This window comes from Melospiza melodia, chromosome 6, assembly GCF_035770615.1.
Source record: "Melospiza melodia melodia isolate bMelMel2 chromosome 6, bMelMel2.pri, whole genome shotgun sequence".
Lineage (NCBI taxonomy): Eukaryota > Metazoa > Chordata > Aves > Passeriformes > Passerellidae > Melospiza > Melospiza melodia.
Window position 1 is genome coordinate 63660323 of NC_086199.1, and position 24594 is coordinate 63684916.

At 41.5% G+C, this 24594-nt stretch overlaps 1 protein-coding gene across 2 annotated transcripts in view; it reads right to left on the reverse strand.

Annotated features, from left to right (window-relative positions):
- The window catches only part of TSPAN4 (tetraspanin 4), a 412600-nt gene that overhangs the window by 62335 nt on the left and 325671 nt on the right, over positions 1–24594 (reverse strand). For both annotated transcript variants that reach the window (XM_063158701.1, XM_063158700.1), the window contains one exon: positions 2009–2200. In XM_063158701.1, coding sequence (XP_063014771.1) covers positions 2009–2200 — 192 coding nt within the window. The remainder of the gene's footprint in view (positions 1–2008; positions 2201–24594) is intronic.

Consider the following 24594-nt stretch of genomic DNA (forward strand, 5'->3'; position numbering starts at 1 on the left):
AATATCCATTTCTTTTCCAAAGACATTAGCACAACAAAAAACAACTCAGAAGAACCCAAAAAAATCTCCCTGGTATTGACTGACAGTGAGAAAGTACCAATGCAATGCAATGTGGAAAGTTACTCTAGACCAAATAAAAACTGAATTCAATGTGGACTAATGAAACTCTATTTCAACTCTCTACAGTTGGGCTTATTCAGAATTAAAGTAGCTATAATAAGGTCTAATATAACTCAATTTTGGAGAAAATTGAGTAAAATAGAGGCCACACTGAATAGTTACTGTACAGAAAGGTAAGGACAGGCAGACAGAGCGAAATGTGGGTACCAAATCAGATCAAACTTCCCCATTCTCCTGTGCAGAGAGTTCCTAAATGAATTTGCATTCCTTTGCATTACTTAACTTGATCCATCAAGCACAATCCTTATGTCAGGCACTGAGGGACACTGGATTCTGAGTGCTGTGCATGTCAGCAGGAGCAGTACCTGCAGCATTTCCATCTGCCATGGATGCCCAGCTGGGGGGCTGAGTGCATTCACCCCACCTGGGCAATGATGGCTGACCAAGGGGGTCTCTGCCCTTGCCAAAAGGAAAGATGAAGGAAAAAGAACCACAAGCCATAAAATCCTTAAACTCCTCCAGTACTGAGGACTGCCTGCCAGATCCTGACCTGATCCTGACACAGAAGCAGGCACTGCTCACTGCTGTCACTCCAGGGCTAGGCATTCAGGAAAGCACAAAGTAGGTGATTATTTTGCACATATAAGCTATACCATTAGACTTTGCACCCTGTGGGCTCTTGCTGCATTGGCATTGAAGCTGTAATCCATTACATCTGTCTGGGCACACACTTCCTCCACAAAGTGTGTATTTATAGGACTGTTAAAAATGTCAAGGACTTTCAGCTTCAGATTCTGACTTCAGCCTTCCCTGTTTAGATTTTCACTCACATAACTGCCTTAATTTCCATTTATATTGTTCCTATTAGTTTCAAGCCACATACATAGCCTTTACTAGCCTAGACTGACTAGCTCTGACTGCCTAAAAATCAGCAGGAACAACTGATTAAGGCAAGGGCCTGGAAAAAGTCCTCAGTTGAGGCTTGGAATCTCAGTCACTTCAGAGATTTGAGTGCTTGTGTGCCTTAACTCGTTCTGTAGTTCCCAGGGGAAAAAAAATTATGCGAAGCACAGTAAGGAGCAGCCTTTTACAGAGGCATCACCAGATGACCAGCTGAACCACAGCTCCTCTTCACTCTGAGGTTTGCCAAACCCCATGGTGAAGTCCTAGACTTGAGCAAGATCGCCTCACAGGATGCAAAATACACACTAACACCAACTACAGACGGTATTCACTGCCCCTAAATTTCACCTTGAAGTGGCATCAACCTGCATTTTGATAAAATACACCAGGGATGTGGCTCAAGCTTCTGTGAAATCATGGACACCTGGCACCTTATTAATCTTTGATTTCACAGCAGTCTACTTGTGCTGGCACCTTTTCTTCCTGACATCTCAGCTTTTGGAGAGTTAATGGTTGGAAAAACCAGCATTGTCAAACCTGACTGTTTTAATTTTCAATTTAAACCAGATTCAATCACTTCAGAATCAACCTGTTTCCTGCCTGCATTGATGTCTCTGTCCTGGACTTCAGATAATCAGTGCCACTAGGGCAAACATTTGGAATGGATTGCTATCAGACCTAAGTGAAAAAGAATTTAAAGATACACTACAAAACATGCCTTCACAAAACTCTTCCTCTTCTCTGAAGAGTCCAAGGAAACCTCCACCACCACTAACAATTCCCTCCCTGCGGGGCTCATCCTCCATGGACAGCGTAGTCAGCAATGACCTGCAGCTCCTCATGATTATCAAAGCCTGTTTCACACACGACTCAGTCTCATCTGTGTCGAGTGGGCAGCTTCTGTTGAGATGCAGGTCACTGCAGCATGCATTGCAATAGCAGCAGCATCACAAGACAGCAAACACTGCAGCAGCTCAATACTCACACTCAGCAGGAGGCACTTGTTTTCTTTGATGGCACCTATGCAGCCCACGAAGCCAATGATCATGACAAACGTCCCTGTGACGATCAGCAGGTTGGCAGCTGACAGGGATGGGAAAGAAGAGGAGAGGGTGGCAAAGTTCCCTTGGGTGACAGCCAGCCAGATGCCTACACCAAGGATTCCACAGCCTCCCAACTGGGAAAACAAAGAGAAACAAAGAAACTCAGTTATTGTATCCAAGCGACCCCAGATATGAAACCATGTCAATATGGCAGTGGAGCAAACCAGCAATCACACCTGGTAAGAAATTATTTCTCCTTATGACATTTTTAGTAGGAGAAAGAAAAAACCAAATATAGAGAAGTCATCAGTAAGATGCAACACTCAAAAATTGTCACAGATTTCCTAAATCCAAAACACAATCTCCAAATCGGGTCTTTTGCTCTCTAGTTAAAAAGTAGACGCTGAGTAAAGGATAAATTCCCAAAGGGTCAGCTCTTGAAGGGATTGAAAAAATCCCTGTCCTATTTAGGAGCCTTAGAGAACTGCCCAGAATGGCTGAAGCATTTTTGATTCTCCATTCTTCCCATCTCAGTACCCTGTCTCTCACCCTGACACATGCCATAAGCAAACCTTGCCAGAGCAGCCCCCTGGCAGGACACCTCATACTCCTTAGTTCCTAAGGTAAAGCCTCTTCTGGAAGCAAGAGAGCATTTAGAGTGTAAGGCAAAGAGGATTTTGCATCATTATCGAGTCACACAGCACAGCATCACTTAGGCTTCTTTCTTTCCTGCTCTCCCTTTAAAATAACCAATTTTTATTGAGTTTATAATTGCACTTTATTATCCAAATCAATTAAAGGCTTGGAATGAAATTGTGTTCATAGAGTAGTAAGCCAGACATATGCAGGAGCATATCCACTAAATACCTGCATAAAGTGGATGAACATAAGGCAGCTCATGAACCAGGGAAGGAAAAAGGTAGAGCTAATCCTGGGGCAGAGCTAAACCTCAGAAATTAAACACAGAGGAGAAACACAAAAGCCAAAGCAATTTCTTATACTAATTACTAAGGTTGTCTCTTAATGCCACTGAATTCCTCCCCAAATAACAGGCAATAAAGGCAGCTGTGTTTTAAGGCAGCATTCCTCAGCCCAGCTGCAAACCAGTCTGTTTTGTTCAGAGCTAAGGAATCAAACTACACCTCACATCAGTGTACCTCAGCTGGACCAACCTGCGTGTCTCCACTGAGAGAAAGCAAACTCCAAGGCACAGGGACTCAAAGCCCCTCATTTAGGAGTCTTTGCATATTCCAGGCATCCCCACATCACTGTATTCAACCTTGCACAAGTACCCTCTTATAAGTGCCCTGGAGGGACAGTCCATGCCCTGACCTGGCACACTGGAAATACCTCCCCCTCTATTCCCACTTACAGAGCATGATCATTAACACTGTCCAAAATTATTCAAGAACAACCAAGGGAGTGGATGGGGAAGAATACTCACAGAAGGTAACCCACAGAAAATCATTTAGGCTAAGGGAGGGGATAAAAAGAAATGCTATCATCATGGCCCAAGGGGAAAAAAAAGGAGAATCATAATCTAGGAATAAATTCCCTGAAGAGGAAATAAAACTCTGAAGGTCTACTGAACAGAACAGCATTGGAGGAGATGTATAAATACCTAAGCTAAAACCAAACTGGTCAGAGTGCTGAAATACAGTCAGGAATAGCACTAAACTGGCTGAGGAATGGGATGAAAAGCAGAAGTGCACTTCTGCCTCTTCAGCTTGGTGGATGTTAGCCTCAAGATCAGCCTCAGAGCTGCAGGCACGGGGAGGCTGCTCAAACAGCCCAATTAAGCCTAATGAAGGCAGATGCCCAAGAGCAGCAGAGCCATGACCTTGCAACACATTTAGCTCTTATCTTCAGTTCTTTGTTCTGAAGCAACTCAACAGCACCAATAAGAGGCAGTTTATTTCATCACCTTTCATGCTGGCCCTGCTGCTACACTGCTTTGAGTGGTACCAACACCCACAACCATCACTTGTATTGCAGGAGGTGGGTACCACCGAGGATGCTGCAAAGGCAAGACCTGCTTGCCTGCTCCTCCATCATCCACTAAATTCTTATTGATGCACAATGCTCAATGCTTGAGACATTGTTGCCTGGATGTTTGAATTCAGCATTTTCTGACTCCAAACTCATTCTTGTTTGCAAAAACTGGAAATTCACCAGTGGCATGAAACATCAGAAAACCAGGACTCAGTTCATGCAAAATGCCACGACTGGGGCTGTAGCCATTTAGATCAGGGATGAATATTTCAGATCACCTGTTCAGCAGGAGTATCTCACTACACTGCCCTTGATTCAGAGATGTTCTGCTCTCCAGCAGCTCATTACATTCCTATTTTTGAAGAGTTAATGCACAGCTCTTCCTTAGGTTGACTGACCAAACTTGAAATGCACAAAGGAATCCTTTGAACATTAAACCACCCGGCTCAAACTGGATTTCATAATGCCAGCACACATTACTGAAGACTGCTCTACTTTTGTTCAGCTCTGTTCCTCTTCCCACACCAGAATATCTACTCAGGGTCCCCAAATAAATTTACTATGCTGTCACACCAGGCACACCCAGGAGAGGCTGTCCTTAGTTCTAGACTTAACTGCTCTTTAAAGCTCCCCCTTTCCCCAAGGTGCAAAGCACACCTGCAAGTCCCCATCCAGTGGCCTTTTAACACTCAAGCATCTGGTTAGGCAAATGTTTAAAGAACCAACACCCACCAAGACAGCCACGGGTGCCTTTCCAACAACAGCCAAATGTTTTCTATTCCAGAATATTGAGAAAGCTTGCTCCTCAATCCCTCTGCCCTCCATTCTGAACTGAACTGGACTGTAATTACCAGTCTGAGACCCTGGCATTAGAGGCATCACATTTACTTATTCTGGATCAGAGCCAAGAGAAAACAGTAGTAGTTGGCTCTATGCTGCATGTCTGTTTTTACTTCCTCCTCTTGTTATCTAAGGCATGAATAATTTTAAATGGTTATTTATGATGTTCCCCCTCCTCCACTTTATCTCTCCTTACCCCCTACCCCCAACCCCCAGTCCTTTTTTTGTGTCAAAGAGTGTCAGAAACATAGTGAGGAAATGAAAGGTTTTGACAGTTTTCTGGGCTTGCTGATTTGTAAAATTAAACAAAACCAAACCCATTAACAGGGGTAGTTTTGACAATGTGGGGGCTTCTGCACAAACAGTGATACTGTCATGGTTAAAAGAGAAACCATTAAGACAAAAACATTAGAGAGAAGTCTACAGCTTGAACCTGATCTACTGGCAGCCAAATGAGAGTCTGTATTAACTCCATTTGGTGAGTGCAGAATTGACTTTAAATTAAAATAAGGTCTCCTTCAAAGATGCCAGGCTACTGACAATAGCATTTTTAAAAATTCCCTTGTGAAACGTTTAACACATTATTTGCCTAATTTTTCATGACAATCTGCTCTCTCTTGTAAGCAAGGCAGCTCATGACAAAACCTGAAACAAAATGCAGTTCTCTCTAATATTTTTTCCCAATTGATGCTGCCTTTTTTTTTTTTTTTTTTTTGGAAAAGTCTTTTATTCTAAGGTCAAAACAGTGAGACACCAGAAGGAATACTGTCCCAGCCCTAAAGACATAGGATATTTGAGTCAGGTGTTTGCTCCAGGAAAGATGTCAGTGTAAATCTTGAAAGGGCTGTTCGGTGCATTTGTGCCTGAGCTGCAGAACTGTGAGGAAAGGACAGAAGCAGTGAGTTCTTCGCAAGCCCTGGCCTTTGCAATTGCCTGTGGAAGTAGCAGAATATTCTGCTCAAGACAAATTCCTCACAAATTTATAGAGCACAGTCAAGCAGTACAGCAGGTGTCTTACTCTAAAAGCAGAGATTATCTGTCTCTTCTTCCTCAAGAGATACACAGAGCCATGCACTTGCTCTCTTGGCAAAAAAGCTGCCTATGGAATCAGATCCTCCAAACCGTTCTAATGGGGTGGAAAATAAATTATTCAGGCTTCAGTGCCTACATTTAAAATTGATCTTACAGTATGATAATCAAAGTAATCCCAAACAGCCCTGGATATATGCTTGTTGGTGAAGAAAATTATTCTGAAGTTACAGCTACACACTTAAAATACTGCAGGAGAAATTGACTCATTGTTCATGATAATGGCGCTGGCGTCTTTAAGTGGGGTTTTTTATTGGTTTTATTACATGGAAAATGCATCTAATTGAGGTTTCTCATATTGTATCTGATTAGGATCTACTCATCACACTTCCTCTTTCAGCCAAAAAAAACCCCAAAAACCAAAAAAAAAACACCTTGTGTGTTAAGAAATCCACTGATAACAGAATCCAAGTGGAAGATATGACCAGTTCCCTTGGAGGATTTTTCTCCCCCAGTCTTTACATACTTAAACTAGAAGGGCTCTCTCAATCCCACTTGCATGAATATGCCTCCTCTGCCAAGTATGGAGTGAAAGTATACAGTGAAAAAAAACCAGCATCTAAGTAGCAACAGTAGTGATGCGAACATTATCCTGCAAATGTTCTTGTAATATCAGGCACACTTAAATTACTGCTGCTTTCAGCTAGATACAGAGAGGGGGTAGAAATGGAATACATATGAATATTGACAGGATCAAATGAATCAAGATTCTCATATGGAGAAGCAGGAGCATGGGTGTAAACGCAGAGGCTGCAGTGTTCCACATAAAACCCTGTGAATTACATGTCCCTGCAGCTGTTGCCCATCCAGGAGGGAGTGACCACTTCTGGAATACTGTTAACATCTTATTGCAAAAGTTCCATACCTTCTTGGTGATTTCTCATGGACAGCTTCTCACAGCACAGCCAACAAACTCCAGCTCTCTTCCCAACCAGCTAACCCACTCTTTTATAGCACTCATCCTCACTGGACACAGCTGTGGCCTGTTCCTAATCTTTGGTAATTAGCAGAGCTGCAGCTCCCCAGGGGTGAGATTACCTTCTGCACTACATTTCCTTACGTTCTATCCCCCCACAGAATACACCTCCAAACACACTGGCCACCTGTGGAAAGCACCTTCCAGAGGCAGTTCCTGGCCATTGCTGAAGCCCTCGTAGCCATCCACCTGCACCACGCCACCACTGCTGGTGCACAGTAGGACTGAAATTGCAGGTGGGGCCCCCAGCATGGACCAACTCTTCGGCAGAGCTCATGAGATGTAAACTAGGAATGTCACCTCAGCGTGGCGCAAGCTGCATTTCCTTCACTAGCCCGAGGTCTGAAATTTAACATCTAGGGGATGGTAGAAGCACATTTCTACCCTTAGAGTGCTGAGACTCTGTAGTGTAGAGCTCTGCACTGTAAAACTAAAGGATGTGCACAAATTCCATGCAAATGGCCGTGATCTGAGCTGTGTCCATCCAGCAAGAATTTAAAAAGATCTAGGGGGAGGAAAAAAAAAACAGTTGAAAAGAGATCAGTTAGTAGGGACCACACTCCTGGGAGTGAAGAGAGTGGAACAATAGCACTCCCTAAACACCAATGTGGGATAGGAAAGGTGAATAGAGGATCATTATTAATTTTTCTTAAGATTAAAAAAGCTAGAGGTTATTTGGTTAGCAGATTGAAAACCAATAAAGTCAAGCACTTTTCCACAAAACATTTAATTAAATTCTGGAATTCATTGCCACAGAGTTTTGTGGATGTTGAAATATATGCAGGTTCAAAAAGGGATTACACAAATCAAATGAGAGCAAGGTATCCCAGCATTTCTTATAAATGATATTTTACCGGCAGCACTTAGAGGGGAAGATCTTAAACTATTAATTGGAGGAGCTGATTAAAATATCCTCTTGTCCCTCCTTTTTTTCTTTTATTCTCTCTAAGCATCCCTGACCATGACCAAAAATAGGGTAATCAGCTAGATAAAACCTTTTCAACACTATGGGCATTTGTTTTTTCTCCTTACCTCACCCTCTTCCCCCACTACTTTAAATGTTCACTTAAAGTTTGAATTCGGCTTTTGCTTTTTGCTTGCTTGTTTGACTTGGCATCAGCCTACTGTCAGAGACAGGGTTATAGATATAGACACCGATCAAGGAGTTAAATCCCCATTTCTCCTTACCTTCATATAATATCCTTCATTTTGTATCAATGAATACATAGCTTATTTCAACATAAATTTTAAAGATTTGTTTAATTCATCAAATTTATCTCATTTAGAAACAAATTCAAAATCCCTACCTCCCTCAGATCCACTGGACCTACAAATGCTGTATTTCTTTTCCTGTCAGCATGCAGATCCTGTTCAGCTGCTTCTCTCTCAGGAAGGGGAAAGGTAAAGGTGAGTGTGTAACTGAGTAAAGCACAAAGCATTTCAAATGCCATTCTCTTCAGCTCTACATATAAGCAGTAAATATTTAAAGCTGTATGAAACTAATTGTTTTGCCCTGCCACCCCACATCCTTTTAACTTTCCTTAAAAATTATTTCTGAATACAAAAATCTCACGTTGCTATATGGGCCATTATGTAGAAAAGCAGCAGCCAAAGACCTCCAAGAGCAGCTGGCCTCCATCCCCAGATGGCGTCAACAGCACAGCTGATGGGTCACCACTCTGACCAACAACAGCCAAGGATCCAGCCTGAATGTGGATCTGGACATTGTCTCCTGAATTCATATCCTGCCTGCCTCTCCTTTTCAAGCCAGTGTCCTGTAAGTAGTGTAACACAGCATGTAGCACTCAATATAATTTCAAAATAGGTGTGCTGTGCCATCTTCCACGAGCCTGAACCTGATACCCTGCATGACAAGCAAGCAACTGTTACATGAGCACTACAGTCCCAACCTGTGTTCTGCCTGCCAGCATGACATTCATGCCCTCACTGCCCTCTAACTCCACTGTGTCTTGTCAAAGGTTACAAGAAACACATCAATAGCTCATGTTGCTATTTTCCTTCCCTTTAGGCCCCTCTCTCCTATAAACATGGTTTGTTTTAGGATATTCCTCCCAGTGCTTGAGCCTGAAAAATGCCAAGTAATTTTTATCAAGCTTAAAAGGAGCTCTGAAGCCCTGTTTGTAAACTACATGGGCAAAGACACATCCCAAGAACAGCATTCCTTTTCATACTATCAATAATGGAAACATTCAAAATGCTGCATTTCCCGTTACCCTGGTGTGGATAAAGCCTCAGGAACTTAAGCCCCAAGAAATTCAATATTCCTTCTCAGTTGAGTTCCACCACTAAATTGCAGTATCATACCACTAAAGTAAATTTGGGGACAATTGAAGGTGTCAAAAGACAGAATCCCATGCTGACACCCTGTTAATGGAAAACTGAATAAAGAGTCATTCAGGTAATCCCTGCTGTTTTATGAGTAACATTCTCCTACACACTTGCTCCTCCAAATCATAGCCAGCTATCAACTGCAGGTACAGAAGAACAACTGCCACATTTATGAGTTAATACCTCCAACCTAAAGAGTGATGGTTTCCCTTCATGGGCTCAAAATTCACTGAAACACTTAAATGTGTGCTCAATTGTATCCTTATTCAGCAATGCAATAAAAGAATGTGCTTAACTGCCACTGACCTTAATTAGGCCCTTTTGTAGTGCATTGAATTGCCCTGTGCTGCAAAGCTCTGTCACCAAAGATGTAAAAACTTGCAGAAATAGAACAGTTGAGAGCGACCTATTAAGGCAGCACTGCTGATAAAAGATTAAACATAATAAAAGAATCATAAAAAGTGGTGATTATTAGTGTCACAAGCATCTAATCTGGTAACCTGCCTAAACTGCAATTCAAATTAAAGATTCTGAGGAAAGCAGTGAGGTAATGACAACTTACTAAAACAGAGCAAATGCATGAGTTAGAAATGGAAAAGGGATGAATACACTACTACTACATTTTCCAGGTTCTGGCTTTAACTGCTGCCGAACTAAAAAGCTATTTCATCTGCTTCTCAAATATAATTTCTAAATCCACCTGGGATTACTGTAATGAAATAGATACAGTTGTAATGAGGAATATATGCATGAGCTCTGGAATCAGAATCCATCAAATGAAGACAATCATTTAACAAAGAAGCAGCAGTGGAAGAAAAGTGGGTGGGACCAGGAGTCTGCATTCTGTTCCACCCCTACACCAATAAATAACTTTTAAAATTACTTTGTAGCACAACCTGGGAAAAGACCAGATCTGGAGCTCTAAATGCAATTGTAGTCACCTGTTGCCACATACCTAGCACTAAATACTGAAAGCAATAGAAGCAAAATAATTGTAAAGCTGGGGGGAGGGGGGGGCTATACAACACAAACTCTGATTTTGTAAAGGAGATTGCTGACAGAAAATTCTACCTGAACGATTTGGTGAGATACTGAAAGAAATGGAGAATAATAAGCCTCACACAGCGACTCCAGAGGCGACAGCTCAGTTATTTGGTTTAGCACAGATTTCCTGTATTAGATAAAGTCCAGATTATTCAGTATCTTTAGTGCTTTTCTCTCCCCTGGAGGTACTGGATGGATTTAGAATAAACGGTAGTGAAATACAATGATATGAGTCCCATAGAAAACCAAAGATAAACAAACAGGCTCCTTACAGAACACAAAAATGACAGAGGGTCATTCTATTTCATATTACTTGAAAGTTTTTGAAACATGTTGTAACAAGTACTATCTGCAAAAAAATAAAATTAAACCGAATTTTATATTGCATGTTTAATCCATCCATAGAGGTATGCAGATAACACAAGACTGGTTGCTATAGAAACATCCATAGTGAACACAGACACTATAGCTGAAATGCAAAATAAGTTGTGAGTTTTAAAAAACCTGCTGATACTGTAAAAAAAACCCCAACTAGATAACAGCTAAAGGTGATACCCTCCCTCACAAAAGCTTTCAAAAATAAGTCTCCACTCTATAAACCAATATTTGATTAAATATCCTGCACAAAGAATCTCCTGTGGTGCCCAGTGGCAGAGGCCAGGTTCTGGAAGCTGAGCCAGACCACAAAGAGAGCTTCTGGTTTCAGTCCTGGATTTGAGGGCAGGTAGTATTTCCCAACAAATCAGGCTTTCTACATACCAAGGCTGATTTTGAGGATCCTTAATCAGGTCCCAGATTGTGCTGATGTATTTCATTGTGATTATGACTAATTTTCCTGATGGAGACCTCCGCAAACATAGTCTGCACAATAGGTCTTGTTCAATTCTTCTGGTAGCAACACAGCTGTGCCATGTTCTCTGCTCCCATTTAGCTTTCTGAAGGGCACTCAGCAGCCAGTGCCAGGATGTATATCCATCCAGGATCACTACCAAACACTGCTCTCCACCCCACAGCTGACAGCAGAGGGCTGGAGGTGAGGGTCAGTGGGAACACCAGCACTGCAGCACTCCCCTCCTCAGTGCCACCATTGCTACTGTGCCTGAATCCTGCTCTTTTTCCAGGTACTGACAACACCTGAGGACAGACAAATATCCTGTATCATAGGAAGCCCCTTCCCACTGTCGTCTCTCCCTAAAGAGCTCAGGACTCTCCGTCTGATTTCTGGCCAGCCCAACTCTTTTTGAGGAGCTCAAGCCCTGCTCAGGAATTGAGCCAATTGTGAGCAGGGACAGAAAGGTTTTGGGAAGCAGTAGGACTCAGACACAGTATCTCATTTCCTGAGGTTTAATTTTTCAAAGAGGTTGGGAAAATGACTAAACTTGTATACCACCACTGGTTTATAATGAGAAGTATTTTTTAAACAATCCCATCAACAAACAGCTCACATGGTCATAGGATTTCTGACATGTTCAGTATTGACCCCCTGATCAATAACAGGCTTGTGAGCAATAATCACACCCTAATAGCTTCACATTACAAAGCTCATCTTCTTTCACTGAACTCCATCAGAAAGCTAAGCAAAACACATTCTGAATCTTTTATGGATTCTTTTTAATGGATTGTTAATAATATTTGTACAAGCAAACAAAGTATTTACTACCATCTCAAATGCCTAAATTTCATGTAAGCAGTCCCTTGTAACAACACCAGCGTAATGTCTGGAATAGCATATCTGACTTCAATAGCTCAAATGCCTTGTCAAGAAAGCTATTCTAATTGGGTAGGAGTACAAGAGAAAGCAAAGACTATTCCCTTGTTTTATGTTAGCAATTTTTAATGATTGTTTATTTATATTAGGCTTTGCTATGCAATAGCACATCTGAGGCTATTTATACACAATTACTTGTATCCCAAGCTACTTGCAAGCATGGGCAGTATGCCATCTGTAATGAATGCCACCTAAAATAATCTTTTTTTCTGCACTAGTTATCCCCAAAGGAAACATTACAGTCCCTTCTTATCACCAATCGAGTATCTGCTATGGAAGCATTTCAGATCCTTTGGAATAAACGAATTAAACAGATCTGTGATCAGCAGCTTCACTGCAACGTACAGACAGGAGAGACCACAGATTGCCCTGCTTGCACATTTCATTTGGTTTTTTCTATTTTGTGGATCTGAGGAAATGAGACTATGACATAAAAATGAATGCAAACATTCCCTCTGGGACTGTCCGAACAAGGAGTTTACACTAAGCGCTTCCTCCAAGTATGTCTCTGGTCACATAAGTACTGCTGACACTTCTGAACTGCAGAAGATTTTGGGACTAAACTTCAATGCTACAGGAGACAACACAGGAAGACTGCAAATATTTATTCTGACCTCTGGTCTGTACTATCAGCCTTTAGACATCTGGGGTGGCATTCAGGTCACCTGACTTTTGATGTCAATGCTGTTAGGGGTGTCTAGAAATCAACATGGCTCACCATGATCTAAGCCTACCTTTGGTCAGCTGAATAGCTCCCTGGACACCATTAAAAGCATTGATCAGAATTTCCCTGACCACAAGGGCAGCCCAGATGCCTGGAGGTAGGGCAACTCATATCTCAGCTCAAATCCACCTGCCCAGACTCTCTTTCACTTGTCAGTGGAAGGAAATAGGCATCTTCAAAGTTCACTCCAGCCTATTCTAGAATATGCATCCATGCCAAATGACTCTTGGGGAAACCTACACTGAGCAGTAGCAGGAACAAACACCATGGACAACACAAAGTCCTTACCCTGTTACCTGAATGAGAGAAAAGATGGTTCTCTTTCCAAAGATCAGGTTGTGAAGCTTTGCAATCCACTCATGAGGTAATTTGGAAATTAACTCATCCATCCTTATTAATTAAAAGTACAAATTGCTTTTTTTTATTCCTTATTATAAAAACATGCTAGCGCATAGATATTCAACTCCCACGTGTGGTCCAATACGCAAAGAGAACTTGAAGAATTAAATTAGCTCAGTTTAGCAAGTCCCAGCTAATGCTCAGGGAAAGCATTCACATACACTCATTCTTGCACTGCCCTTTATGTGTATTATTGCTCAGTAGCTCTTAACAAAGGCGTATGACTGACATGAATTTATAGCTTTTTTATTACTTTGCCCCTTCAGGTTATAAATTCATGAAACAGTTGTAGTTTATTGCATTTTTATGTTTGTCAGTTTTATTTACACACTCTTTCTTGCCATTAGATGGGAAAAAGCTTTTGGGTTTCTGCAGATCCTCAATCATTCTGTGCCAGGGCCTGAAATGAGATGGAAACAAAGTCTTCTGGCTCATCTAAAAATAAACGGTCATCTCAAAACTTCCTCAGCACATCCTTCCACCATAAAGCACAACTACATAAATATGACTTCATAAATTATAGATCTTAAATTTTTGCACGCTCACAGCAGTTTACCAATAAAGGTTCTGCAATACCTGCTTTAAAAAAAACCCCTAGACATAAAATCACTGCCAATGATGATAAATGATTACAGCTTAATAACAGTCAAGCTGACAAAGCTGAAATGTCCACAGGGTGCACTGCAATTCAAATTCCACAGGTGAAATAATAAAAAGCTTTGAAATATAAATGTTCCTGCCTTCGGCAAAGGGAGAGAACGTAGAGAATGGCCTTGTGACACCAGGGTGTGCACTAAGTCTAGAATGTCCCCCAAAACAAAACACTGAAATTTCATGCAAATTTAGTAGGCAAGAGAATAAATGAGCTTCAGGGCAGAGATGATGGAATCTGCCTGTGCTGGGTGGGACAGGTCTGACAAGAGATTAAAACCAGAGATGGACATGAGAGCAGCATAGAAAAGAAAGGCAAACTTTGAGAAGCATAACTTTATCCAAAGAAGAACAAGAAGATATTTTGGATAACAAACGATATCCTTACATTAACTACAAAATTAGCTTTTCTGGATAGGAAAGTGGAAGGCAGCAGTGGGACTCTCAGTATCAAATGTCACTGCGAAGTTCAGGCTAAAAATCATATTTGTCAATCAAGGGAAAAGTCTTATTTAGAAACTCATCATGAGACCACTTGGAGTCTGCAGCTGTGCTGTAGAGAACCTGCCCACAATTAATGACCTGTAGCCACTTAATGCTAAATGACTGATTTAAAATTGTAAATAAACAGCTCTGTATGAAGAAAATGTCTCAGGAATATTTCAGCCACCTTCATTCCCATTCCATTAACGATTTCACAGGCAAAACACAACCAAAGGGGTAGAGAGCACTCATCTTCAGATGATGAAGTGAATCCCCAAGAAGAACTCACTTCAATATTATTTCTGGCCTTTCTCAGTCTCACAAGATGGAGAGAGCTTTACATCACAAGTAAGAGCAGGACAAGTTTTCCAGGACAAAAACAGCAAGAAGAAACCATCCAGTTTTCAGTCCACCTCCTCTCCTTCCCTCAAATGGTATTGACTGGCCAGTAAGAAGATGCTCTCTCACAAGAGGCAGGTATCAAAAGCACACAGCTGAAAAGGGAGGAAAGGATAGCAGGATGAATGAGAGTCCTCTAACAAAAGTGGAAAAATAAGGCAGAAAAACATGAAGGAAAATCCTTTGAGTAAACAGTCTAACACTATTTAACTATACTGCGCGAATATTCCCTCTCCAACCCTGACCTTCATCCTCACACATGCTATCACAGCAATTTTTGTTATTCCACAGAAATTCTTCATTTATCTCTAATTTTAAGACTTCCTGTGTTCACTGAACCGAGTCTGCTCTCTGCTCAATGACTGTGGTCTCTGACTTGCCTATGGAGGGAGAAAGAAAGAACTGATGGGCCAAAGGGATACCAAGAGGATTGCAGTAGAGAAGCCAAGGGTTGGTATGGCACAGGCAGAGAGGGCTGCAATCATAGGGAGAACACTGGGGATTGGAAATACTTCACTAGAGGAAAGCTCTGGAGGAAAAGGCAGCATTCTCAGACCCAGCATCTGCCTTCCCTTCACTGCAGCAGCACAGGGAGAGCTGATGAAAATATGATGTCATTGTACCCCTTTATTTTAAGGGAAAAAGTTGCTGTTGGCAAGCTGTTGTATGGGTAATTGCTTCCTTTTTGGTCTAATGAACCTGAGATTTGTTGTCAGCCTTCCAGGGGCAGTGAAAAGCTCATCTATTTTCTCCAATTTTATCTGGATAAAATGGCCATGGGATTTGCTCAGTTAGGCAGCATTAGTGTGAATGATTACAAGGAAGTGCAAAAGCGCCACCAAGACATTCATGGCACTATCAGAGCTCTGTATTAGTCCTCTCTAATAAAAACTAGTTCTTATAAAGAATAATTATCCTCAGTTGTAATCTTTAATAGCTATGTCTGGTGCAAGCAGCTAGAGCTAGTTTCTGAAATACTTAAATAAATACTTCTGTCAGGACCTCCAAGGAGTTGTGCTCAAAGTATGATGCTGTTCTTGGTGAGCTCAATGCTGCATCAAGGTCAGCTCTCTTCAGCTTTTCTGTGTAAAACACCCTCCTGCTCTGCCAAGCCCAAGGAAAGCACACTCTATCTTCCCCAACAGCTTTGTGAGTACAATTACACATGTTCTATATGCTTACACAAACTCACACATTAGAAGAGACAGAGAAGAAGAGAGAAGAGATTTTAGAGGGAAACAGGAAAGAGTTTGCTGCACAGTGAGACCCTTTCTGCAGAAGTGCCTTCCCAGCCACTGCTGCCATTGAAAGATAGTCTCATTTGGGACAGGCCTGAGTCTGTCACACTTGCTTTCATTTGGTACAGAAGTCCAGTACAACCCTTCAGGCAATATAATGCTTTCAGACTGAAGAACAACAACCTCGACTCAGGCAGGAATCCTACTGCTTAGTATTACTAGATTAAAAATCAGGTTATTTCTCTTTCAGTCATAACAAGCCAGCTGCTACAGGCAGCTAAAACACCCCCAAAACTCCAGCACATGGTACTTAGCATACCAAGCGCACTTTGGGGCATTCCCCTAAAAGGACTTTTGACAAGTAAAACTTTTGGCTTTCCTCACTGTTGAATTGTCAAAACAAGCATATCCTTACCTTAAAGCCAGCTAAAAATGGGAAAATAACTCTGACAAAGGGGACAAGGGAAACTTTCATGTCTCCTACCCGAGAGCAGCTCCCAGAAAGCCAGGTTTATTGCAGACACAATCTACTCACAATAAAACTTTGCTACAGGGCAAGAAAACCAACGGCAGGGAAATAATTTCTCTCTGCAAAGCATCTGCTTGCTGATTTTATTGTTGTTGCCATCTTGAGCTGCAGAATTAAATAGTGGCAATATTTGTATGAAAAGGAGGAATGCTCAGCTGCCAATGAGAAAGGGTTCCCCACTCTAACATCACCCTCCAAATGCCCTCCTTTGTAAAATGAACTCTCAAAGGTTTTAGCAGGAAAAGAGAGATCAACACTTCTCCAGGTGCCTCTCAAGGTATTGACATATTCAACAGCTCTCCACAGAAGCTGTGGCAGAGGCACTTGGATGTAGGGTTAAACAGAAACCCTACACCCCTACAAACCCCACAAACCCTTCTGCAAACCCAAGGCATTGCCTTTTGAAGAGCAATGACACAGGGAAGTGGGAGGCTGTTCCAGCTCTGCAGCTGGAGTGCTGACCAAAGAGCACTCACTGCCTGTCCCCAGACCTCAGGGCTGTTATGCTCTGGGACATTAAAAGACTGTTTCACTGCATCCTCTGCAGTACCCAGCCCCAACCAATAAACTGTACCTCCACAAATGCTCACTACAGTCTGTTCCTGATGGCAGTGGCTGACACTTGGGGGCCACAGTGGGTTACCACCACTTGTCCCACAGCAAACAGATTGATGCAAAGCCAGCCAAAGTCCTTCTAGCATAAACTGGGAGAAAAATATAAGCCAAGCAAGAGATAGAGGGGATTTGCAGCAATTCCAGCCTCATCTGGTCCATCTGAGACACTTCAACATGTTTAGCTCTGAGGACATGATTTCTGTGTGATGCCAGATGGGCAGAGTGAGATGGAAGAACCACTTTATACAAAATGTCCTGCACCAAGACCTGTCATCCACCTTTCTGATATCAGCATTTTTTCAAAAGGATGCTATTCACAGCTAAATTACACACACATACTGCTCATGCCTCCCACCCCCATGGTGTCTTCTGTGGCAAGGGCAGATGAGGAGTTTGTGAAAGATTTTTACATTCACGCAGTCTGTTCTCTGCTTAGAAAAGCTGCCAGTGAGGCAGGATTAATATAGATACAGACCACAAAGTTTAGAGCTCACTAGGTGTACTTTGGTCAATGAAATTCCCTTGCCCAGATGTGCAGCTGCTCTGTAATGAGTATGTGATAGGATTTGAACATGCATAGGAAAGTTTATTCAATCCTAATTTGCTACTGATGGTCTCTGCTGTCTGTGTAATAATGGGGTAAACCTGCAGCCAGGAAGAGCAGGTGAGAGAGAAAGAAATAAACTAGACTAGTTTAAGTCTGTCTGGGCTGCAGAAAACATCATATAAAGCCACTTATGATACAACAGGAGTTAAGGGAAAGGGAAAAGAATTGCTACGAGAAGCAAAAGAAAAAAGAACAAAAAGAAAAAGCTGTGTGCCCTCATACATGCCCATTCACACATGCATGGTGTATAATGCATACCCCTAACAGGGTATTCCATCTCTAAACCTCTGATGTCATTTAAAATATTTCAATTGCCTACAGGCATGAGTCACATGGCATAGCCAAACCCAGCTCCTACAAACAGCACTGACTTCCAAGCAATTTTGCAAACATGCAGAACCTTTCCTATATGGTTTAAGTTCCCTTTTCACCCAATGTGTAGGGAATATAGCATCTAGTAATGCAGAAAAGCAAAATACAGACCATTCAATTGTCTTCAATTAAAATTCCACCCAACTCATGAACTTTCTGCACATAAGCCAGAAACAAGTCAGCAGAGCATTTGCAGCAAGATCAATGGTTTGGAAAATTTGGTCAACTCATACAATCACACTCTGTAAATGAGAAGAGTCTGAAACAGACAGACAGCCTCTCCATGGGGAGGAGCAGCAGCAACATGAAGTGTAATGAAGCTAAAATAATTGAATCCCTTCTTTTTGTTTTTAAATTCCACTTTCTGAATTTGTTGGAGAAGAGTATCAATCCAAAGCAGAGGACCAATTTATAATGCCAAGTGTAAAAGCCACAGCACAGCTAGCTATTGATAGGAGTTTTGTCTTTTGAAAGAATCCTGCCTGGATTAGCCTGGTACAAAAGGAAAAAATAAGACAGTTCTCCCTCTTTTCCCACATTATCTTCCCTTGATGTTTCAAAGCAGGTGCGAAAAACTGACACACACACAAACAGCATATCTGAGCCAGCCAGGGAGAGCAAGTACCAGGAATGAACCTTTTCAGTGCTTTTCACCAACCTTGCCTCTGGCTGAATTCCTGAATCACAAGGAGAGGAAAGGAGGAAAAGCCCTTTTGTATCATGTGGCAAAACCTTGTAGCCAAGGCCATAGTTTTGACTGGCATGTCAACAGTGACATGCTTACAGAAATTCTGACTGCAAAATTTTATTACTGAGATTAAACATACAGTTTTTAAAGATGAATGCTAAGACTTTTTGTGCATAATTATGTATCTTTCTTACTCAGTGCTATATTCCCTGCCCTCTTTGTGACCATGAGCTTTTCCCAAACTTCATCTGATTTCAGAGTTCTGGCTCAGGTTCCCAGTGGTTTAATGCTTTATGGTCCTAACAACACTATGTAGTATTTTCAAAACAACAATTTTAAAAATAAAAGGGTGACACTGGAGACAGATTTCTTAGTTCTGAAGAAAACTTCTAGAACACCTTTCTTTCTTCCTCCTGTCACTGCAAACAATTTCAGCTGGTAGGGTTGTTTTTCAGATGTAGAAATGGGTTCAGATAACTGAATGGAGACAGGCTCCTCTGAAGATTTTATAACAAATACTCCCACCACCACACAACTTCTTGTCACTTTTGAACACAGAACCTACCTGCAAATAAATACACTGCGTTCAAGTGCTTCATGACTATTTACTGCTTGGTATAAAAGTGGACAGGCCCACAAAGGCTACTGTGCTTCCCCCACAGCAGGGCAGAGTCTGTTCAGCCTTGGTCCATCTTCTCTTTTAGTTGAAGAAGAGAGAATGAAGGAAATAATAATGTGGTTTTATTCCTATCTTGGTTTTTCACTATTCTGATTCTACTTCTTATTTCATTTTCCTTCTGGCAAAAGGACAATTCAGTAAGGGAGGGCACAAGGGTTCTTCATTTTGTTGCCACAAAAATGGCATTTAAAAAATAATGAAAAAACCCTTACAGACTACTGCATGACAATAAAACAGGAAGAGAATTCACCTAAAATTTTGGTGCTGACCTGCAGCTTTTCTCTGCACGCCCAAGTTTAGCCACCTAGTGCGTCCAAGGACAGACATCAGTTTCACTGAGCTGTGAACTACGAAGACTGAGGCTTTACATGAAAAAACATCTAAAGCTGAGTGAGTCAAAGGTCCTTTCACAGACTTGGAGAAGCTCTCTGCCATTCAGTAAATGCCATGCTCTCAAAAAATTCTGATGGTATAGTATGGAAACAGACAAACCTGAAAAAACTCTGATATCCTTTAATACTTAACATACAAATTTAAAAAAAAAATCCAGCAGATAGGGGACAACAAGCAAGAGAAAACCCATAAAACATGAACCTAATCTTCATGTGTGTGCATATGGGCAAAAGAAAAAAGGTATACCTAACTGGCAAGTTGTTTCACAGGCATAAATCATGCAGCTCCACAGACTCATCAAATTGAGGTCTGGCATTGATGTTTATGAGCTGCTTTTCACTAAAAGTTTCTGTTCCAGGCCTGCATCTTTTACCATGTCCAACTAAATCAGCAGTTCCCAGTTGTACAAATGAGCTTTCCCTTTCTCATCTTCTTAGCTGTTCCCTTACCATCTGCAAATACAACTGCCACCTCTTGGATATTCTGCATTCTGTCTAATTCTTTCATCCCACCTGCATCCTCCTTCCAGCATCGCTCAGCTCCCCCTTATCTGTTGGGAAAACATAAAAAAAAACCCACAAAAAACCAACCAAACAAAAAAAAACACCCCAAAAACAAAAAAACCAAAACAAACAAATAAAAAAACATCTTTGCATTATATTTAATTGCCTTAGTCAGTTAAAATCACATTCCCCATTCTGGACAACAGCGATCCTTAAAACTCCGATTACAGTTTTCATATCTCTTCTCAAAGGATTTATAGGGATGGTCTGCCAAAGATGAATGTTTACTTGTTGCTGTACTTCTTAAAATCCTTTTGTCCTGCTATGTGACAGTCTTCACCAAGTAATCCTCCATACCATACATTTAGGGAACATTTTCTGTCAAAATTACAAAGGAAGACAATCAAAGCTGACAGCATATGTTCTCCTAACAACAGCTGCTATCAATCACAAGGTTGTCAAGCAAATGCAAAAGATTAGGCTTTTGCCCTTCATAGTGATCACACATGATGTAAGGGACTGCTATCCCTGAAATACTAATTTTTGGGAGTTGAGAGTGACCAGCCCACTGTAGTGGTCAATGGTATATTTTGACAAAGCACTTCTCCAGACTTCCTTGCTCTGCCCAAAAGGCCACCTGCTGACAGATGCATAAATCAAAAATCACAGCAGAGATGTTCTACCAATAGTCTGGTCATGCTCACACAAGCTGTTCTTTTGTCATTTGATGGGTGAGGGTGCTCATGATGAAAATCCTCACATCCCTCTTTTCTGGCTCTTCAAGTTTCTCTACTTATAATGGTTTCATCTGAAGAGACAAATCAATCTAAGCCTGAAGGATCTACACATCCTGTATACTGTGCCCTTCTTAATCTAAGCAATAACTCCAGCTTTTATAATTGAAAACAGATGACCTTACTTCTATTAAAGCTCCTTTTCTATTAATTATTCATCTGCCTAAATTAGAAGTTACTCTGCTCATGCAGTAAAGCAATCGTATGTGTTGTAACACCATCTCCCTGCTAAACTAATGACTCACTAATAAAGTGGGCATCTGCCATTCAGTTCTAAGACTTAATTACTTGAGGTAAGCCCAAGAGGTTACCTGTCTACAGTTATTGTCTCTTTGAAGTTCATGTTTCAGGTCTTTTAATAATTTCCACTAGCTGATAAAATTACACTGGATGCAAAGGCTAACTCCATGCCTGCCTAATGACTTCAGTATCCCCAGACAATGGGAGATCTTCAGGAAATTATGGTTGTGGTTGTGTTTTTCTAGTGGAAGGATTAAAGTGACTGTGGCGCATGATGGGACAGAGTAGTGATGAACAGGTGGCATCCAACTGTTGGCACAGTAACTAGACAAGTGAAAGGATAGAACATACTGCAGGATTAGAAACAATTTCCCTCATTATCTTTTTCCAGTAGTATTCACTCAGGGACATGCAGAAACCAAGAACTGTGATTGTGCTTTCTGAGATACAGTGGTAAGCACAAAGGTATCCTGCTGACATTTTCTATATCCAACCTACCACCTTTGGGAAGGGTTCAACCCTGGATCCTTTCCTCAAACAATCAGCTAAAAGCACAAGATGTCTCAGGAAGGGTTTCAGAGTACCAACATGAAACACAGATTTGCAAACAATAGCATCATATTAGAGAAGGAAGCTCAAACATATTTTGATGCTAAATGGGAAAGACAGCAGGGAAAGAAAGCCTCCAGCCCACTGCTCCAATAACATTTCTAGTACAGGCCACAAAGAGCTCTCCAAGTAATTTTGTGAAAATGAAATACCACTGTTGTCTTGTGGTTTTGAGAAGGGGGTTGCTGCTGTTTAAACAGAATGTTTATGAAACGCTTTTGAGTTGTTATTGCTCATTGTGGGATGACTGCATTTTACTGCAGATCTGTATGAGATATGCTTGTTCATTGATGCACAGGGTACATACATTGCCATGCAGTAAGAGACCACAGCAATTACCAAGCCCCCTGTCTCTATATCACAGACAGTGGCAGTAACTTAAGCTGAGGGCCATGAAGTCTGATGTAGGGCAACCAATGAATATGTAACCATACTACAAAATAGAAATACACCTCACTCCTCAATCTTTCTAGAGGTTAGCAAAAGAAACATGAATTTTAATGTTGTGACCCTGTTTCAAGTCTACAACTCTTATGGACACAATGCTGCTTCTGCAATCATGGTCAGCACTGCATTAAAACCACCACACTAGCAGAATTCCTTTAACAGCACAAGAAAACTAAGGGAAGAAACGTACCATTCACAAAAATCACATTCTTATTATCCAGAAGGAATGCATATTTAGCTCTGATGTTTCAAAGGCACTTGCTAAATAATTAGAGGAAGCTTGGTGTGATGACAGGTTTCTTTAGATCAGCCTCATCACTGTAACAGCAGCCCCAGGTTTACATCTCAGCATATCCATAAAAGCAGGCATGGTTGCAGAATATCGCCAGCAGGCCAGCACCACTCCAAACACTCAGTGACCACAGTCACCAGTAGTCTCACTACCTTTGTAATCACCATCTCTTAAAAAAACTTCACAATCACAAATTATGAAAAAAGCACATACACCACGTGTGAGATTTGTATCATTGTACGTATTTGGGGGAGGGAAAAGATGGAAAGATAAAGTAGAAATGGAAGAAATGAGCAATTGGCTCTCTTGAATCCTACACTGGTATCTTATCTACAAACATCTGCTTTCAAAAAGGTGTAGCTAAAGGCTTTCTCAGCATGAAACAGGCTGTCTCCAGCACACCCTGTGCTGGGTAAAGATCTGCACAATATAAACTTAAGGGAGGAAAATCAACCTCTAAAATCCTTTTACCAGTGAAGATTATGTAAGCCCAAAACAACATTATGTTGCAGAGGCTTGCCAGCTATCAACTGGCTGGAAGCTGACTAGGAAGTGAGCTAGTTAAACTGACACAGATGATGCCAAACATTGATTTTTTCACTAAATTGTTGTTCACATAAACCCTAGTATGGACATTCTTGAATTGGTTTAGAATTGACTTATAATGATTGAGCATATGTTGAGTCTCTATTGACTCTGGGTTGTGGCCACAGCAGAGGAAAAAAAAAAGAAAAAGTATTTGTGTCAGAACACAGCAACACATCTCGTGAAAGATCACGACAAGCAGAACAAGGTTGTTCAATAGATGCCCTTAACAACATCAAGGATTGAAGATTAGTCAAAGACAAGAGATAAAGCAAAGTGGATGCTCATATCCAAAAAAGTCACAATTTTATTTTAAAGAAAATCACCCATTTCATCTGGATGTTACTTCTCCTAAACTAGAGCCAGGAAGCCAAACATGCACTCTTAGCCCTAGCTTTTTGCTTCATTTTGTCCACTTTATTCTCTATTTATTGGATAATCAGTGCTTGTGCTGGCAGCCAACACACTCAGATGAAGGACAGGGCTTTGTAAATGCCATATTCTAACTATCCTAAGTGTTGAGACACCAGGACACACTAACACTGACGTAACATTCTTTGACTGGCATTTGTGCTGTAATGGACAAAGTCCACTTCTATCAGAACATGACACCAAAGCCAACTTTACAGCTCATTTCCTGAGTGAGGGCAGTCACCACAAAAGACCTGCTAGCCCACAACAGGCCACACAGTAACCTCTGCACCAGCACTGGACTCCAAACAATGGCCCGGCATGGGAATGGCACCTTGACTGCGCAGTAGTGGGAAGGTGGCTAAGGACTAACAGGGCTACTGCTGCATCCTAGAGCAACATAAAGAATTTTGTAATGGTTGTAGGGCACTGGAAAAGGGCTGTGCAGAACCCTGCTCGCCTTCATTGTAATCAGATCTGGAATATCTGCATTCTCAGCGGGAAGATTTAAAGGCAGGTAAAGATAAGAACATCTTTACTGTGCAGGTGAACAAGCAGTGGAACAGGCTGCCCAGAGAGGGTGTGGAGTCTCCCTCACTGGAGGTATCCAGGATCCATTTGGACACAGCTCTGTGCCATGTGCTCTGGGATGGCCCAGCCTGAGCAGGGAGTTGGGCCAGAGGACCCACTGAGGTCCCTTCCAGGCTGACCCATTCTGTGACTCTGTGGCTGTGGATCAGTGTGAATGTACTAACTGACAGACATGCTCTGTGCTGAAATTCATACTGAAGGGAAAAAAAACAGGCACTTGG